Genomic DNA, 20,577 nt, shown 5'->3' with positions numbered 1-20,577 from the left:
CAAAATCTTCGCCTACACATACTTCTGTCACCTGACTGTCTGGTTTCCTAATAGGAGATCAAATATTGCATCCTCTCTTGTAGCTACCTCTATATATTGATTTAGAAAACTTCCCTGAAAACATTTCACAAACTCCAAGCCATCTAGCCCTATTACAGTTTGGGAGTCCCAGTCAATATGTGGAAAGTTAAAATCCCCTACTATTAAAACTCCTGTTTCTTACATCGGTCTACTATCTTTATACAGGTTTGCTCCTCCAATTCTCTCTGACTATTGGGCAGTCTATAATACACCCCTATTAGTGTGGTCACACCTTTCCCGTTCCTCAGCTCCACCCATATGGCCTCTGTAGACAAGCCCTCCGGTCTGTCCTGTCTACGCACAGCTGTGATATTTTCCCTGACTAGTAATACCACTCCTCTCCCTTTCATCCCTCCCCCTCTATCATGTCTGAAACAATGAATATTTCTATCATGTATAAACCTTAGGTGGGAGGTTATCTTTTTGTATTAATGTATTAAAGTTACATTGGTAGAATTCTTATTCAAAACAGTATCCAACAAATCAGATTCTTGCATATATGGAAAGTTAGATAAACATTTTTGTAAAAATGTCTAACCTGAAGATATTGCAGTAAGTGTGTATGAGAGAATATTTGCTAATTAACTCAACAAAGTCATCAATCGACCATCACAAAATAAAAATAAATAAATCTGCAAAAAAAACAGATCCCCTTAATCACTAAAGATTAAACAAGTTTGGGAGAGAGAACTTAATATGACCTTTGTTAATGAAGATGGTCAATTCTTCTTTAATATGTGCCAATCAGTGTTTAATTCAATTTAAAATTGTTCACTGTTAACAAAGGAGAGACCACCCAAAATATTTCCTAACATAGACAATTATTGCGATAGGTGTAAAACTGAAGTAGCCACTTTTTCACATATGTTTTGGTAATGTTCTTCATCAAAATCTTTCTGGAAATCTTTATTTTCTACAATTTCTAAAGCTCTGAAAATTAATTTACAACCGAATGTACAAACCTTTGATTTCTGTCTATACATGCAGTCCTCGCATGACCTTTACCCTCCTCCACCCCACTATCTGCTCTGACACTCTGGTTCCCCTCTCTCCGCAAATCTTTTTTACCCCCTCCCCCGAGCAGCACTGGCAAATCTACCCGCAAGAATGTTAGTCCCCTCCAGTTCAGGGGCAAACGGTCCCGTCGGAACAGGTCCCACCTTCCCGGGAACAAAGCCCAATTGTCCAGAAACATGAAGCCCTCCCTCCTGCACCATCTCCTTAGCCACGTATTTAGCTGCACTCTCCGCACATTTATATTTACAGGGACTTTACTCCTGACGCCGGTCCCGGGACCCGACCCGTTTACAGACCCGGAGCGGAACCGGAGCAGATTCTCAGCCACTGGTTCACAACCCAGGTCGCGAAGACAGGATAAAGTTTCCCCGTGAATTTGTTCCCAGTGAAGGTGTGGAGATGGGACTTGGTCTCCGCGTTGTAAAATGAAACTGTCCCGGACTCGTAACTGAGATAAACTCCCACCCTCCCGAGGATGGGACCGGCAGGGAGACGGGACTCGGGGGAGGTGAGACCACGGAACACGTCATAATCCCGATGTAACACGTCATAATACCGCCCGATGATCCAGAATCCGGTCTCCGGACTCAGACTGACCCGTCCCTTCCTCTCCACAGACTCTGCGGCGACTCCCAGACACCAGTCCCGATTCCCCGTCACCTCCACCTCCCAGTAATGTCTCCCCGATGTGAATCCCTCCTATCCCAGCACACAAGCCCAGTCTGTGAATCTCTTCCCGGTGTCAGGGAGATTCCTCCAGATCCCGGTCCATCTCACACTCTTCCGATCCTCAGACACCTCGAGATACGGACCCGCCGTTTCCACATCCAGGGTGACAGAGACTGGGGGGAGAAGCAGAGAATTAGAGAGTCCCCGGGGATCGGGGGGAGACTCGGGCAGCGCGGCCCCGGGGATCGGGGGGAGACTCGGGCAGCGCGGCCCCGGGGATCGGGGGGAGACTCGGGCAGCGCGGCCCCGGGGATCGGATTGGGACTCGGGCAGCGCGGCCCCGCGGATCGGGGGGAGACTCGGGCAGCGCGGCCCCGGGGATCGGGGGGGAGACTCGGGCAGCGCAGCCCCAGGGATCGGGGGGAGACTCGGACAGCGCGGTCCCCGGGGATCGGGGGGAGACTCGGGCAGCGGGGACCCGGGGATCGGGGGGAGACTCGGACGGCTGGGGATCGGGGTGAGACTCGGGCAGCGCGGCCCCAGGGATCGGGGGGAGACTCGGGCAGCGGGGACCCGGGGATCGGGGGGAGACTCGGACAGCGCGGCCCCGGGGATCGGGGGGAGACTCGGGCAGCGCGGCCCCGGGGATCGGGGGGAGACTCGGGCAGCGCGGCCCCGGGGATCGGGGGGGAGACTCGGACAGCGCGGCCCCGGGGATCGGGGGGACACTCGGGCAGCGCGGCCCCGGGGATCGGGGGGAGACTCGGGCAGCGCGGCCCCGGGGATCGGGGTGGACACTCGGGCAGCGCGGCCCCGGGGATCGGGGGGAGACTCGGGCAGCGCGGCCCGGGGATCGGGGGGGAGACTCGGGCAGCGCGGCCCCGGGGATCGGGGGGGGGGGGGGAGAGACTCGGGCAGCGCGGCCCCGGGGATCGGGGGGGGGGGGGGAGACTCGGGCGGCGCGGCCCCGGGGATCGGGGGGGGGGGGAGACTCGGGCAGCGCGGCCCCGGGGATCGGGGGGGAGACTCGGGCAGCGCGGCCCCGGGGGATCGGGGGGGAGACTCGGGCGGCGCGGCCCCGGGGATCGGGGGGAGACTCGGGCGGCGCGGCCCCGGGGATCGGGGGGAGACTCGGGCGGCGCGGCCCCGGGGATCGGGGGGAGACTCGGGCAGCGCGGCCCCGGGGATCGGGGGGAGTCTCGGGCAGCGCGGTCCCGGGGATCGGGGGGAGACTCGGGCAGCGCGGCCCCGGGGATCGGGGGGGAGACTCGGACAGCGCGACCCCGAGGATCGGAGGGGAGACTCGGGCAGCGGGGCCCCGGGGATCGGAGGGGAGACTCGGGCAGCGCGGCCCCGGGGATCGGGGGGAGACTCGGGCAGCGCGGCCCCGGGGATCGGGGGAGACTAATGTCTAATGTCTCCCCAGGGTTTTACGCGGGACGGAGAGCAGACAGACCCCTGGCCCTTGACTCCTCAGACAGGGGAAACATCCTCCCTCACTCCTGCCTGTTGACCCCTGAAAGAATTTTGTGTTTCCATGAGATCTCCTCTCATTCTTCGAAACTGGGAACAGAGAACATAGAGCAGGACAGCACAGGAACAGGCCCGTCATACAATGTTCACATTCATTTGTGAGTGTGAAGTGGGGGAGTGTGATGGTTTGAGACAGTAAAGGAGGTGATAATGGGAACCAGTAAGGGAGAGATGAATGGCAGATTGAACCAGGAGGGGGAGGGGTGGAAACCCCGTGGGTGAACTGTGTGTGAAGACGTAATGAGAAGCTAGAGGGGGCAAAGATGGCAGATGAGGATGACTTTATCCCCTTTCCCAGAACCCCATCCCCCGCAGCCCCTCATTAGGACAGGGGATGAATTTGCAGGAAACCTTAAGCAACACAGGTCCTGATGAAGTGTTTCAGTCTGAACCGTCGACTGTTTACTCTTTTCCATAGAAACTTCCCGGCCTGCTGTTCCCCCAACAATTTGTGTGTGTTACTCTGCTTTAAATATACTCAATTATTTGGCCTCCACAGCTGCCTGTGGCAGATTCACTATCCTGTGGATAAAGGAATTCCTCCTCATCTCTGTCCTAAATGGACATCCCTATAGTCGGAGGCTGTGCTTACCGTTCTCGACCCACCCACATCCTCCCAACATCAACTCTCTCCCGACAGATGTCAGAGAGATCTGGCGAGACCATTCATCAGGACCTGTGTAACTTGGATTACCAGCATCTGCAGATTTTCTCCTGTTTTGATTTTTAAAGCAGAAGTTAATAAGTAAACTTCTTGATTGGTCAGTGTCTCCAATGTTATGGGGAGGAGGCTGGAGAATAGGGTTGATGGAGATAATAAATCAGACATTCCTCTAAACTGCCGTGAGTACAGGCCCAGAACCATCAAACAGTCCTCATATGTTAATTCTTTCATTCCCGGAATCATTCTTGTGAATCTTCTGGACCCCCTCCAATGCCAGTACGTTTTCCAATAGAAGGGACCGAAAACTGCTCACAAAAAGTGTGGTCTGACCAATGCCTTATAAAACCTCAGAATTACATCTTTGTTCTTGTATTCTAATCCTCTCGAAGTGAAAGCAAACATTGAGTTTGCCAATCTTACCACTGACACAAACTGCAAGTTAACCTTCAGGGAATCCTGCACAAGGACACCCATGTCCCTTTGCACCTCTGATTTTTGAGTTTTCGCCCTGTTTACAGAATTGTCTCTGCTTTTATTCCTTCGACCAAAGTCGTACCTGCCTAAGTTTGTACCTGCCAAACTCTACCTGTGCTACAAGATCCTCATTCTGTATACTGGTGCATTCAAATAAGACCATAAGACAAAGCAGCAGAAGCCGGCCATTCGGCCCTTCGAATCCGCTCCGACATTTTATCATGAGCTGATCCATTCTCCCATTTATTCCCACTCCCCCACCTTCTCACCATGACCTTTGATGCCTGGCTACTCACACACCTATCAATCTCTGTCTTAAATACACCCAATGACCTGGCCTCCACTGCCGCAAGAAATTCACAGATTCACCACCGCCTGGCTAAAAAAATTTCTTCACATCTCCGTTCTGAATGGTCGCCCTTCAATCCTTAAGTCATGTCCTCTCGTACTAGACTCCCCCACCATGGGAAACAACTTTGCCACAACCTCTCTGTCCATGCATTTTAACATTCGAAATATTTCTGTGAAGTTCCCCCTCATTCTTCTAAACTCCAAGGAGTACAGTCCAAGAACGGTCAAATGTTTTTCATATGTTAACCCTCTCATTCCTGGAATCATTCTAGTGAATCTTCTCTGAACCCTCTCCAATGTTAGAACATCCTTTATTAAATAAGGAGCCCAAAACTGCACACAGTATTCCAAGTGAGGTCTTACCAGTGCCTTATAGAGCCTCAACATCACATCCTGCTCCTGTACTCTATTCCTCTAGAAATGAATGCCAACATTGCATTCGCCTTCTTCACCACCGACTCAACCTGGAGGTTAACCTTAAGGGAATCCTGCACGAGCACTCCCAAGTCCCGTTGCATCTGTTCCGAATGTGCAACAACTCTCACGGGCCGAAGGGTACAAATTCGTCCCCTCCTTCTTGAGAATCGCAAGATGGCTTTTAATTCGGGTCTGGGACCCAGGAAATGAGAGAGAATCCTCAAGGTTTTTGCAATGTGTCCTGGCCCCTCAGCAAGACTAAGCCACGGATAACGGCCATTGTCTCTTGGAGACGGAATTGTGTATTGAGTACGGTACTATTCATTGAAGCCCTCAGGGAATGACCGGAGTGGGCTGGTTGAGGGATTGCATCATCCCAACCTGATTGACATCTGAGACCCCGTGAGTAAGGATAAAAGCGGGTCTGGGAAACAACCCCTTGAGACGCTCCAGGAGAAATGTTAGAAATCCCGTGACAGCGTTTAATAGCGACAGCCGGTGGAGGGCTCGCGTGCGTCCTTTCCCGTTGCCTGGGATTGGGGCCTTACCATGGAAGAACGGCTTCGCTAAAGAAGAGGCCACCAACGAAATTTCGAAGGATCGACATCATAAAAAGGAAAAGCTGGCAAGTTTCTAAAAACTCTCTCTTGACTCCAACCAAATGCTGAAGCCTGCATGAACTGAGTGACTTTTATATTTCTATCGGACAATACATTATCCCGTAGACAACGATAGTTATTTCTTATTGATTATTATTATACCCGCACTTTTAGATTTAGTATTGACGACGTATATTATCTGTATGTTTGCATTGATATTATTTTTGTGTATTTTTACCAATAAATACTGTTAAAAATAGTATCATCAGACTTCAACCGACCTCTCTATCTTTGCTGGTAAGTGACCCAGTTACGGGGTTCGTAACACATCTCAGAATTTTGAATTCTCTCTCCATTTAAATAATAGCCCTTTTATTTCTTCTACCAACGTGCATGACCATACACTTTTCAACATTGTATTTCATTTGCCACTTCTTTGACCATTCTCCTAATCTATCCAAGTCTCTCTGCAGACTCTCTGTTTCCTCAGCACTACCGTCCCCTCCACCTATCTTTGTATCATTAGCAAACTTAGCCACAAAGCCATCTATTCCATAATCCAAATCGTTGATATACAACGTAAAAAGAAACGGCCCCAACAAGGACCCCTGTGGAACACCACTGGTAACCGGCAGACAACCAGAATGGGATCCTTTATTCCCACTCTCTGTTTCCTGCCAATCCGCCAACGATCTATCCACATATGTAAATATCCCATAATTCCATGGGCTCTTATCTTGTTTGTCAGGCAGGATTTTCCTTTAAGGAAACCATGCTGAGTTTGGCCTATCTTGTCATATGACTCCGTAACCTCATCCTTGACAATTGACTCCAGAAACCTCCCAACCATTTCTCAAGCTAACAGGTCTATAATTTTCATTTTGCTTCCTTGCCCCTTTCTTAAATACCAGAGTGGCATTTACAATCTTCCACTCCTCCGGAACCATGCCAGAATCTATTGACTTTTGAAAGATCATTGCTAACGCCTCCGCGATCTCCACAGCTACTTCCTTCAAAACACAAGAGTGCATTCCATCTAATCCTGGAGATTTATCTACCCTTAGACTATTCAGCTTCCTCAGTACTTTCTCTGTCGTAATTGTGACTGTGCACACTTCTCTTCCCTGACACCCTTGAGTGTCCGGTATACTGCTGATGTCTTCCTCAGTGAGGACTGATGCAAATACTCGTTCAGTTCCTCAGCCATCTCCTTATCTCCCATTACAATTTCTCCAGCATCATTTTCTATTGGTCCTTTCTCCACTCTCACCTGTTTTTTATTCTTTATATACTTGAAAAAGCTTTTAGTATCTTCTTTGATATTATTTGCTAGCTTCCTTTTATAGTTCATCTTTTCCCTCTTAATGGCCTTCTTAGTTTCCTTTTGTAACCTTTTAAAACCTTCCCAATCCTCTGTCTTCCCACTAATTTTTGCTTCCTTGAATGTCCTCTCCTTTGCTTTTACTTTGTCTTTCACTTCTCTTGTCAGCCACGGTCGCATCCTTTTTCCATTTGAAAATTTCTTCCTTTTTGGAATATATCTGTCTTGCACCTTCCACACTTCTCGCATAAACTCCAGCCACTGCTGCTCTGCCGTCCTCCCGCTAGTGTCCCTTTCCAGTCAAATTTGGCCAGTTCCTCTCTCACGCCACTGTAATTTCCTTTACTCCACTGAAATACCGAAACATCGGATTTCGGCTTCTCTTTCTCAAATTTCACAGTGAACTCAATCATGTTACGATCACTGCCTCCTAACAGCTCCTTCACCTCAATCTCTCTAATCACCTCTGGGTCATTACACAATATCCAATCCAGTACCTCTGATCCCCTAGTGGGCTCAACAACAAGCTGTTCTGAAAAGCCATCTGGTAGACATTCTACAAATTCTCTCTCTTGAGATCCAGTGTCGACCTGATTTTCCCAATCCACTCGCATGTTAAAATCCCCCACAATTATCATAACACTGCCCTTCTGACAAGCCTTTTCTATTTCCTGTTGTAATTTGTAGTCCACCTCACTGCAGCTGTTAGGAGGCCTGTATATAACTGCCATCAGGGTCCTTTTACCCCTGTGATTTCTTAGCTCAACCCATAAAGATTCTGCACCTTCTGATCCTATGTCACCTCTTTCTAATGATTTAATATCATTTCTTACCAATAAAGCCACGCCACCCCCTCTGCCTACCTGCCTGTCCTTCCGATACACCGTGTATCCTTGGACGTTCAGCTCTCAGAGACATGCATCCTTTAGCCACATCTCAGTGATGGCCACAAAATTATACCTGCCAATCTGTAACTGTATGACAAGATCATCCACCTTATTCCTTATGCTGTGTGTATTTAAGTATAACACCTTAAGTCCAGTATTTGGTACTTTTTGTTTTGATTGCACTGCAATTCATCCCATTGGCTACAAATTTGCTCCATCACCTGCCTGTCCTTCCTGACATCTTGACTGCTCACTATCTCAGATTTATTTCTGTTTTCCCCCTCCTCCGCTCTATCATTCCAGTTTCCCATCCCCCTGCCAAATTAGTTTAAACCCTCCCTAACAGCTCTATTAAACATTCCCGCTATGATATTGATCCCCTTCGGGTTCAGGTGTAACCGGTACTCTGGCACATGGAAGGCAACACACCATGCGGGTATCTCTACCAGGCTCACAGAATCTCCTCTTTGTTCCCCTGACTATAGAATCCCCTATGACTACCGCATTCCTCTTCTCCCTCCTTCCCTCCTGCACAACAGCGCCAGGCTCAGTGCCAGAGACCCGGTCACCGTGGCCGTCCCCTGTCAGGTCATCCCCCTCAACAGCATCCGAAACGATATACTTGTTGCTGAGGGGGGCAGCCACAGGGGTGCTCTCCACTATCCGGACATTTCCCTTCCCTCTCCTGACAGTCACCCAGTTTTCTGACCCCTGTAGCCTAGGGATGACTACCTCCCTGTAGCTCCTGTCTATCACCTCTTCATTTTCTCTAATAAGCAGTAGGTCATCAAGCTGCAGCTCCAGATCCCTAACACGGTCTCCGAGGAGCTGAATCTCGGTTCACCTGGTGCAGATGTGGCTATCAGGGAGGCTGGAGGTCTCCCAGGATTCCCACATCTGGCACCCTGAACAAAGCACTAACCCTGCAGACATGCTACCTAATTCTACAGGAATGAAACAAAGAAAGATAGGTCTACTCACCCACTTACTTCGCCAAATACACAAACTTTTTAAACCATTGGCTAATGTGCCCTGCTGTTCCCCCGTCCGTCCAGGCCGATTTGCCAAGGGGAGAAAAAGAGTCGGTGCCTCGCTCTCGCCTCTTCCCGTTACCGCCTAACCCCGTTGAGCCAAAGCCCTACACTCTGCTGCCACCCACTCCGCTGCCCGCTGTATAGGGTGGTCATCTTTTTAAACTCTCCGCGCCGTCCTGCGCAGTCTCGCCGTTCTTGTACGCAAAGTTGTTTTTTTTTTTAAAAACTGCCTTCCTTCAGAATTTAGCTCCCACGCCGCCCTTCTTGTCCCAATCTAAAAAAACACCTTCAGTCCTGTATTCATCAGCCTATTCCACACTGTCCACATGAAATTCAGCAAGGCCTTTGATGTCGATGATAGACCACACTTGGAGCGTTGTCTGCATTTCCGGTTCCCAAATATGGGGAGGATGTCATTACACTGGACAGGAGGCTTCAGGAGGATGTTACCAGGCCTGGGGGCTTGGGTTAAAAGCAGAGAGTGGATAAGATAGATAGATACTTTATTCATCCCCATGGGGAAATTCAACATTTTTTCCAATGTCTCATACACTTATTGTAGCAAAACTAATTACATACAATACTTAACTTAGTAAAAATATGATATGCATCTAAAATCACCCTCTCAAAAAGCATTAATAATAGCTTTTAAAAAGTTCTTAAGTAGTTTACTTAAATACATTGAGTCCTAACCCTGGCACTTTAACATATCTTACTCCTGGCAGTTGAATTGTAAAGCCAAATGGCATTGGGGAGTATTGATCTCCTCATCCTGTCTGAGGAGCATTGCATCGATAGCAACCTGTCGCTGAAACTGCTTCTCTGTCTCTGGATGGTGGTATGTAGAGGATGTTCAGGGTTTTCCATAATTGACCGTAGCCTACTCAGCGCCCTTCGCTCTGCTACCGATGTTATACTCTCCAGTACTTTGCCCACGACAGAGCCCGCCGTCCTTACCAGCTTATTAAGACGTGAGGCGTCCCTCTTCTTAATGCTGACTCCCCAACACGCCACCACAAAGAAGAGGGCGCTCTCCACAACTGACCTATAGAACATCTTCAGCATCTCACTACAAACATTGAATGACGCCAACCTTCTAAGGAAGTACAGTCGACTCTGTGCCTTCCTGCACAAGGCATCTGTGTTGGCAGACCAGTCTAGCTTCTCATCTAACTGTACTCCCAGATACTTGTAGGTCTTAACCTGCTCCACACATTCTCCATTAATGATCACTGGCTCCATATGAGGCCTAGATCTCCTAAAGTCCACCACCATCTCCTTGGTCTTGGTGATATTGAGATGCAGGTAGTTTGAGTTGCACCATATCACAAAGTCCTGTATCAGTTTCCTATACTCTTCCTCCTGTCCATTCCTGACACACCCCACTATGGCCGTGTCATCAGCGAACTTCTGCACATGGCAGGCTATTCAGCTGTACTGTAGGATGTTCAGGTATGACCCGTTATCGAGGTAAATAATTCATAAGGAGCTTAAATAACGTTTGTTTTTCCAAGAAATGGGAGTACAGAACCAGAGGCCTCAGATTGAAAGTGAGATGGGAAATTTTTCTGAGTGGTCTATCGGGTAATATTCTCATGGAGAGGGAGGTTGGTAAATGGAATTTGACCTCAGACGCTGTAGAAACAGGTAAAAGTAAAATATTTTAAAATAAATTTGGGCAGGTGCACAGAAGGGAAATGGTTAAAGGTTAAACACACACAAGAACTTTTTAAAAGCTATTATAAATGCTTTTTGAGAGAGTGATTTAGATGCATATCATATTTTGACTGAGTTAAGTATTGGTTGTAATTAGTTTTGCTACAATAAGTGTATGGGACATTGGAAAAAAATGTTGAATTTCCCCATGGGGATGAATAAAGTATCTATCTATCTAAAAATGGGCCATGCTCAAGAAGACATCTTAGTCTTGCAGATTGATGAAGTGGGCCGTGAGTTCAACATCCATCAAACCCTCCCAGATCATCCTCCTGAGGAATCTCACCCCGGAGTCTGTCTGTGAAGTGTTGATGTGACGTCACGTCAGAGGGCAGCTCAGTGCCACAGAACAGACAGACTGGGTAAGGACGGCAGATTTCAATCCTAAATGGGAATTTGTGCCTACTTCTGTGGCCGTGTGTCACACTCTGATAGTATATCGTGTGTGTGTGTGTGTGTGTGTGTGTGTGTGTGTGTGTGTGTGTGTGTGTGTGTGTGTGTGTGTGTGTGTGTGTGTGTCTGTTGATTGTGGTAAATATTCGTCTGGTGTGTATACACATTGAAGGAGAGTGTGCATATTGAAGAATTTATATGTTACAGTGTGTCATCACATGTCTGGTGTGTGTTGACAATGTGTCACATGTGATTGAGTTGTTTAAATGAATAAATGACTGTCTCTGAAGAGATTGGTTTCCAGGTTACTGAGGGAAATAACAACGTACATTGCTGAGGCTCTGACTACAATCTGCCAGTCCTTCCTGTGTATGTGTGTGAGGGAGCTTTGCCAGGCCGTTTATGCTGTGTGTGCTTCTCCCGAGATGAAATCTTGACCCATGTCAATGCTTGTTGGTGTGTCCGAGCTCATTCTCACAATGCTTTGATGTAGTGGTCTGATCACCATAAGACATAGGAGCAGAATTAGGCCATTTGCCCATCGAGTCTGCTCCGCCATTCAATCATGGCTGATCCTTTTGTTCCCTCCTCAGCCCCACTCCCTTCTCCCCGTAACCTTTGATACTGTGTCCAATCTAGAACCTATCAAGCTCTGCCTTAAATGCACACAATAAGTTCCACAAATTCACCAGCTGCTGGCTCAAATTTGTTCACATGTGCTTTAAATAGATGCCCCTCTAATTTGAGGCTGTGCCCTGTTGTCCTAAACTCCACCACCATGGGAAACATCCTTTCCACATCTACTCTGTCCAGGACTTCCAACATTCGAAAGGTTTCAATGAGATCCCCCCTCATCTTTCTAAATTCTATCGAGTACAGACACAGAACTATCAAGCGTTCCTCGTATGATAACCCTTTCATTCCCGGATACATCCTTATGAAATGAACCTTCTGCAATGCCAGCACATCTTTTCTTAGATGAGGAGCCTAAAACTGTTCACAATACTCAAGGTGAGGCCTCACCAGTGCCTTATAAATCCTCAGCATCACATCCCTGCTCTTGGATTGAATGCTATCTAAACCCCTTGAATTGAATACTAACATTGGATTTGCCTTCCTCACCATTGACTCTACCTGCAAGTTAACCTTTAGTGTGTTCTGCAGAATTACTGCTAAGTCCATTTTCATCTCAGCATTTTGGGTTTTCTCCCCATTTGAAAATAAAATCTGCACATTATTTCTACGACCAAAGTGCATGGCCATGCATTTTCCAACATTGTATATCATTTGCCACTTTCTTTCCCATTCTCCTCATTCAAGTCCTTGTCCAGCCTAACTGTTTCCTCAACACTACCGGCCCCTCCACCAATCTTTGTATCATATGCAAACTTGGAAACAAAGCCATCTACTCCAGGACAACAGGGTATGACTTCAGGATTGAAGGACTTCCTTTTAGAACTGAGATGCGGAGACATTACTTTAGTCAGTGTGTGGAAAATCTGTGGAATTTGTTGCCACAAGTGGCTGTTAAGGCCAATTCATATTTAAGTCAGAGAGGATAGGGTCTTGATTAGCCAGGGCATCAAAGGGTATAGGGTGAAAGCAGGGGAGTGGGGATGACTGGAAGAATTGGATCTGCCCATGACTCGATGGGCTGACTCGATGGGCTGAATGACCTACTTCTGCTCCTATATCTTATGGTCTATTTCATCTGCTAAATCTTGATATACAGCCTAAAATGAAGGTGTCCTAACACTGACCCCTGTGGAACACAAGTCACTGGCACTCAACCAGAAAAGGATCCCTTTACTCTCATTCGCTGTTTCCTACCAATCAGCCAATGTCCTAACCATGCCTGTAACTTTTCGGTAATACCATGGCCTCTTAACCTGGTTACCACCTTCATGTGTGGCACCTTCTGAGATTCCAAATATACAACATCCACTGCATCCCCTTCATCTATCCTGCTTGTAATCTCCTCAAAGAATCCAACAGGTTTGTCAGGCAGGATATTCCCTTAACGAAGCCATGCTGACTTGTCCTATCTTGTCCAGTGTCACCAAGTATTCCATAACCTCATACTTAACAGTTGAGTCCAATTTCTTCCCAACCACAGAGGTGAGGCGAACTGGTCTGTAATTTCCTTTGTGTTACCTTCCCTCTTACTTAAAGAGTAATTTTCCAGCCCTCTGGCACCATGCCAGGGTCCAATAATTTTTGGGAGATCATTTCAAATGCCTCCACAATGTCAAAACCTCTTTCAGAACACTAGGGTGCAGTTCATCTGGTCCGGGTGACTTATGTACCTTTAGGTCTTTCAGCTTTTTGAGCACCTTCTCCCTTGTAACAGTAACTGTACTCACTTCTCTTCCCTCACACTCTTCAACACCGGGCACAGTGCTAGTGTCTTCCACGGTGAAGACTGGTGCAAAATATTTGGTTTATCTGCCATCTCTTTATCCCGCGTTATTATATATCCGGCCTCATTTTCCAGCGGTCCTATATCCACTCTCATCTCTGTTATATTTTTTTACAATACTTGAAAAACAATTTGGTATTGTTTGCTAACTTGTTTTACAAAGACAGGTGTGTAAAAAGGGCCTGAAGGATCATTGGAGACCAGAGTCACCCCAACCACAAACTGTACCAGTTACTACCATCCGGGATACAGTACCGCAGCATAAAAGCCAGGAGCAACAGGCTCCGGGACAGCTTCTTCAACCAGGCCATCAGACTGATTAACTCGTGCTGACACAACTGTATTTCTATGTTACATTGACCAGCATGTTATACATATTATTCATCATAAATTACTATAAATTGCACATTGCACATTTACATGGAGACGTAACGTAAAGATTTTAATCCTCATGTATATGAAGATGTAAGTAATAAAGTCAATTTAAATCAATTTCTTGTTTATTTTTCCCATCCAATCATCCTTTCAGTTCCTCTCTGTAGATATTTACAAGCTTCCCAATCCTCTGTCTTCCTACTAATTTTTGTTTAGTTGTATGCCCTCTCTTTTGCCTTTACAATAACTTGTCTTCCCTTATCAGCCACGGTTTTACTATTTTGCCATTTTAGTATTTATTTATTTTTGGAGTACATCTATCCTTCACCTCTCACATTCTCCCAGAAACTGACACCATTTCTGCTCTTCTCTCATCCCTGCCAGCATCTCCTTCCAATTTACTTTGGCCAACTCCTCTCTCAGACCAATGTAATTTCTTTCACTCCTCTGAAATACTACAATGTCAGACTTTACTTTCTCCTTATCAAATTTCAAGTTGAACTCAGTCACGTTGTGAGCACTGCCTCCTAAGGTTTCTTTTAACTACTCACCTCTGGTTCAATACATAACACCCAATCCAGTAGAGCTGTTCCCCGAGTAGGCTCAACGACAAACTGCTCTAGAAAGCCATCACATTGCATTCAACAAACTCACTCTCTTGAGATCCTTTACCAACCTGATTTTCCCAATTGCCCTGCATGTTGAAATCTCCCGTGATTATCATAACATTGTCCTTTTCATCAACCTTTTCTATTTCCAGTTGTAATCTGTGGGCCTCAACCCACTGACTGTTGGGAGGCCTGTATATGACTGCTGTCAGTGTCATTTTTACTTATGCAGTTTCTTACCTCAATCCACAAAATTCAACATCTTCCAATCCTATGTCACATCTTGCTGCTGATTTACCAGCAGAGCCACGTCACCCCCTCACCCGACCTTCCTATACCACTGATACATTGTGTAACCTTGGACATTCAGCTCCCAACTACAACCATCCTTCAGCCACGATTCCGTGATACCTGACAATCGGTAATATTGCAACAAGATCATCCACCTTATTTCTCATACTCCATACATTGAGATATAACACTTTGTGTACTGTATCTGCTACCCTTTTTAATTCTGCATCCCTAATGCACTGATACTCACCTTGCTGGCTGCAATTTTCTCCTCTCATCTGTCCGCCATATCTGACAGTCTGACTGCATGCTATCTTTGCATTTTTACCATCAGTCCTATCCCTTCACTCCAGTTCCAACCCCGCACCCCACCAAATTAGTTGAAACCCTCCCCAACAGCTCTATCAAACCTCTCTGTGAGAATATTGTTCTCCCTCGGGTCGAGGTGCAACCCATCCCTTTTGAGCAGGTCATTCCTCCACCAGAACAGATCCCGATGATCCAAGAACCTGAATCCCTGTCCCCAGCACCATCTTCTCAGCCATGTTTATCTGTCAAATTATCCTGTTTCTACCCTCACCAGCAAGTGGCACAGGCAGCAATCCAGAAATTACAACCCTGGGGGTGCTGTTTCTGAGCTTTCTACCAAGCTAGCCAGATTCTTTTCAGGACCTCTTTGTTTTTACTTCCGATGTAATTGGTCCCAAAATGCAACAAGTTATCTGGCTGTTTTCCCTCCCTCTCTAAAATGCTGCAGACACGATCGGAGACATCCCTGACCTTGGCACATTCGGGTGTCCAATTCCCGTCCATATATTCTCCTGTCTGTCTCCTGACAATTGAGTCCCCTGTCCCTACTGCTCCCCTCTTCTGCCTCTAACAACAGTGAGAGTTGTGGTTCCAGAAGGGGGAAGACCTGTGTCAGTCAGAGTCTGCACTCACAGGGCACAGAGGACAATCCCTGTCACCACACTGATACTCGCTTTTATTCCCTACAATATCATCAAGTCAGTATTAAATTACCAGCTCCTGTGGTAGATTCAAACTCATGTCCTGGTGTGTTAGTGCAGTGTGTCTGGAATCAGGACACAGTGGTTCATCTGCCAGTCCCGTGTATTGGTTGTATTGTGACCCTGTGCTGGTGTGTTCAGGGGTCTGACATCTTCAGCTGACCATGTGACAGCGATGCCTCCCAGTCGGTGGGGTTGATGTGAAATAAACTTCAGTTCCCCTTCAGTCCATTATCACAGCCAATCCTTGCTTCAGCTTATAAATTAATTGTGTTTCATGAATAAGTAAAAATGAATCTTTGTAAGTTTTACCTCGGTTAATGGCATCAAGTGTTTCTCTCAGCACTGTGTTCGACAAATAGAAGCGATCGAATTTTTTAACCGGTAGGGCCTCATCTGTCACTGACAATTCCTGGACATCGTCACTGATTCTGTAAATATTAAACTGCTGGTGATAAACTGGAATTTTGAAGTATTTTACAAATCCATACAGGGTTTCAGTGAAGAGCATGTCCTACCTCCTCTTTCGATGAGCTTCCTCCTGAAATAAATAAAAGCACAAATCTGATTAGACTTGGACTTAATGTCCACATCCTGAATTTCATCCAAATCATTACAAGGTGTTGAAAATTCCCAGTCCCACAGTCACAAACACACACCAGCAATACAGAACCACGGGGTAAATTACAGGGAAAGTTTCTGAAATTCAGACCATTACTGAGAAGATGGAACTTACAGGAAAGACAGGACAGGCTGTGCATTACCATCTGGATAAAGCGTCAGAATGATAAAATTGAACAATTTAAGATTAGTGATGGATTTGATTGCGCGAAGGTGGAAAAAGTACCTCATTATGGCGAACACGAGAGGACACAGGTGCTTGGAAGTAGTACGGAGGAGATGTCGGGTAAGTGTTTTGGAATGGGTGGAATGAGCTGCCGGCAATGAAGGTGGAGGTGGATGCAATAGGGTCTTTCAAGAGACTCCCACACAGGTACATGGAGATTAGAAAAATAGAGAGCTATGTGTAACTCGAGGTAATTTCTAAAGTCAGTAGATGTTCGACACAGCATTGTGGGCCAAAGAGACTGTATTGTGCTGGAGGTTTTCTTTGTTTCCATGTTTCTATTTGTGGGGAGACCTTCAGTCAAAGATAAAATGCCAGGAGGTTTTAGTAAATCCCACAAGAAATTTCGTGAGGAGAATGTGGAACTCAGTGCCACAGGAGTGGTTGAAATGGAACAGCAGAGATTGAATGTAATGGGGAGGCTGGATAAACACGTGAGGGGCCAGGGATTTCGGGGCATTGTTGCTGGGTGCGGTGAGTAGGTGGCAGGAGGTTTGTGCAGAGGGGAAATTGATAGAAGATGGACTGAATGGCCTGCTCATGACAGAGAACGGGACACAATCCCATGTAAAAATAATTCGAAAAAGTAGAGACAGTGAAAGTTTCCGTAATCTGATGGAAACCGGATATGGAGGCTAAGTCTGATGTGTGGGTCACATTCTTTGTTCTCACTGATTGACAGAGAGACCCTCACACCCACCGCACCAGACACACTCACAGCCTGTGACTAGAACTGGGTGTTAATGGGAGTTTTAGAGGATATTTAATGTTCTAATTAAGGACACAATCAGCAGCTCTGTGTTATGATCAGAGTAAATCATTTCAGAGAAGATTGCATTCTGTCCTGGGATGTACAGAAGTTGTGGAAATCCAGTTTTTGGAAAACATCAACCCTGAATAGTTGCATCAATTGTCTGGTGAGAAACAGTTTACTGCCATTTGTAAATGCTGTGTGTAGGAGCAACACGTCAGTTTTCTGTCTGCGTTGTATTCTGTGTTAGGTGTTTATTACGATAACCAGTCAGGTGAGTGGGGACATGGTAAAAGTGAAGGGAATAAGTTACGTATTCATACTTTGTTCTGTGTTGTTTTGATCCTGGGACTGGCAGATGCCATATCTTTTGTTGACCGATTAATTGCAGTTTAATTTATGATTAATAATGCTGAAATTTCATCGCTTAAATATTGTATGTTGCTGATAAAGGATCGAATATCTGTCTCCGACATTTTAGAATGTCATTAGCGGAGTGATCGGAGGTTTGTCATGCAAGGAGAACACTCTGTGTGAGGTCGCCAGCAGCGACAATTGATTAGTTAGAATTGGCCTCTGTGCTGTGTTTATTTCAAATATACCACTGTTCATTTAGTGCCCTTTGACAGAAACAAATTGAAATGTAATCCCTCACCTTGAGAAACATCACACTGTCTTTTTGATCCATCTGTTCCTTTAACTTAGTGATTTCCTCCTGAATAATCCTTATATTCTCTTGAATCTTAAGAAGATTTTTCTCCATTGGGTTGAGAATCCTCTTCTCTTCTTCCCTGAGATCCCTGAGTAAGCTCTGCTCTTTCTCAGTGATAATCTGGCGCAGTTCAGCAAACTGGGATGTGATGTGGGTCTGAACACTGTGTGACTGTTTCTGTCGAAGGAAAGGTGAAGATTAATATACTGCATTGCTGTGTTGTATTTCCTTATGACATTAAGGTGACCATTCGGCCCATTGGGGTCCATACTACTTCTGAGACATTCCCGTCAACCCCATTCCCTCACGTTTTCCTGAAACCTATTCCCCCCATTGACCCATTAACTCCCACCTGATTCACATATACCCTCCCCCACCTTCACAGGGTTAATTGTAATTAACCATTTAACCAGCATGTTCTTGGGATGTGTCTAAAACCGTCATGGCCACAGGGAGAGCATGGAAACTCCACACAGACAGCAGCAGAGGTCAGGATCGGACCCAGGTCACTGGAGCTGCGATTCTCGGCTATTCTGCATTAAATGGAGCAAAACTCGACAGTAATATCAGAAATTCCGCTCAGGAAGCCTCACCCGAACTCCGGAAATCTTCTCTTTCTGTTGCTGCTCTTTTTCCTGGAAGTCTGATTTCTTTTTTGTGAGAGAGTCTAAGGAAGATTTTAGCTGATCCTGGAAGTCAGAGAGTGAAGGAAATAGAAATAAAGATGCATCAAAAGAAACGGGTGATCAAACCCGATTATCACACAAAATGCCGGAGGAACTCAGTGAGTCAGGCAGCATCTATTCAGGGGAAATAAACAGTCGGTGTTTCGGGATGAGACCCTTCATTAGGACTGGGAAGGAATGGGACAGAAGCCAGAATAAAAAGGTTGGGAATGAGAACCAGCTGACAGCTGACGGGTGAGACAATGTGAGGGGTAGCGTGGGGGAGGGTGATGAAGTGAGAAGCTGAGAGGGGACATGTGGAAGAGGTAAAGAGTTGGAGAAGAAGGAATCTAATAGGAGAGGACAATCGACCATGGAGGAAACGGGAGGAACTGGGCTGTTTGCGTCCCTGAATGGTGACGAGGGAGGAGGTTAGGAGTCAGGTGATTCACTTGTCCCGCTTGCAGGTGTCAGTACCAGGAGGGAGATCAGTGGGGAGGAGCGAGTGGATAGATACAGGACGTAGAGCGCGATCCGTATGGAGAGCGGAGAGTTCGGGGTGCGGAGGTGGGCTGTGGGACGGAGAGATGCTAGAATCCCGTTGGAAATGGCAGAAGTAGCAAAGAATGATGTGTTGGTTATGGAAGCTCGTGTGATGATATGTAGGACAAAGGAAATATTTTAAGTTATGAACTAACGTTAGTTTTTACCATATAGTTTTTAACAGCTTCTTTAATCGGCCTGAAGCGGTGCTCTCGGTGTTCCTCCGCCACTGCACAGATCACACAGATCAGTGTCTTGTCCGTTTCACAAAACAGCTTCAGTTCTTCCTCATGTTCCTCACAGTGAAGTTTACTTTCCTTCCCTTTGGGATACAGGTTTAGATTTCGAGCTTTTTCAGCCAGATTTACTAAGGCCCGATTCACCCTGAGGGTGCGGTCAGCAAACACCGCTCTACATTCCGGGCAGGAGTTTCTCTCCTCCGTTTCCCAATACCGTGTGATACAAGAGCGACAGAAGTTGTGTCCACACTCTAGTATAACCGGATCGGTGAAGAAATCCAGGCAGATGGAACAAATTGCCTCCTCGGTTAAACTCTCGAGCTGTCCTTTCGAAGCCATGTTAACTCCCAGCACTTCCTGATTCAGAATGCTTTCGCGTTCCGGGAGTTGCTGATCCCCTGCAGTACCGCGATTGTCCACTACGCGCGCTGCAGACTCAGGGAATGAACATGGTTTTGCTGGATGTGTTCAGTGGAAATTCTGGCCATTTCTATGTTTAGTGTGGGATCAAAAACACATTAAACGGGCAACAGATAAGAAAACGCGGCCATGGACTGTCTTAAGCCCGGCTACTAGCAGAGGAGGGTTGGCCGAATGGCTAGCATCCCCATCTCTTAAAAACCCAGTGCGACAAAAACGTCAGCTGAATCTCCAAAGGCCTCATCCCTGCGGTCGGAAGGACCTTCCCCTGGAAGACGATTGAAGTCCTGCGCTGAAAGGAGAAGCCATGTATCCCCCCCCCCCCCCCGGGTTCACTACTACAATAACTGTGAGGCTTCCTCAGCCAATCAGACCACTCCCTGTCCAGTGTAGAGGATCCCTGTAGTTCCAGTGGTGTCCCTGTAGTCTGGAATGTGCCAGTCGGCAGCATTCCTGTACGACTGGGCTTCGTAAACTTTTTTTTTAAATGCCATCGACCAATACCAGTAACCGTGGACCCCAGGTTGGGAACCCCTGCTCT

General features: G+C 46.8%; 1 protein-coding gene across 1 annotated transcript; it reads right to left on the bottom strand.

Moving 5' to 3' along the window:
* Positions 1 to 1,736: 1,736 nt before the first annotated feature.
* Positions 1,737 to 20,292, bottom strand: LOC140721911 (E3 ubiquitin-protein ligase TRIM17-like). Its single transcript, XM_073036734.1, has 4 exons — positions 19,545 to 20,292; positions 16,378 to 16,400; positions 16,172 to 16,290; positions 1,737 to 1,940 (listed from the first exon to the last, which is right to left on the bottom strand). Exons 1-4 carry the CDS (start codon positions 19,953 to 19,955, stop codon positions 1,798 to 1,800), a joined length of 696 nt encoding a protein of 231 aa, XP_072892835.1. The 5' UTR covers positions 19,956 to 20,292; the 3' UTR covers positions 1,737 to 1,797.
* Between the last annotated feature and the right edge of the window lie 285 nt (positions 20,293 to 20,577).

Source organism: Hemitrygon akajei, unplaced genomic scaffold (genome assembly GCF_048418815.1).
Source record: "Hemitrygon akajei unplaced genomic scaffold, sHemAka1.3 Scf000064, whole genome shotgun sequence".
In the NCBI taxonomy this organism is placed as follows: Eukaryota; Metazoa; Chordata; class Chondrichthyes; order Myliobatiformes; family Dasyatidae; genus Hemitrygon; species Hemitrygon akajei.
The sequence above is the reverse complement of the archived record's forward strand: the minus strand, read 5'-3'. Positions and strand labels throughout refer to the sequence as shown.

Coding starts and splice junctions, on each gene's coding strand:
- LOC140721911 (XM_073036734.1), bottom strand. CDS start 19,955: ATGGCTTCGAAAGGACAGCTCGAGAGTTTAACCGAGGAGGCAATTTGT. Junction 16,291..16,377: donor GAAGCTCATCGAAAGAGGAG/GTAGGACATGCT, acceptor TAATATTTACAG/AATCAGTGACGATGTCCAGG. Junction 1,941..16,171: donor ACTTGATGCCATTAACCGAG/GTAAAACTTACA, acceptor TTCTCCCCCCAG/TCTCTGTCACCCTGGATGTG.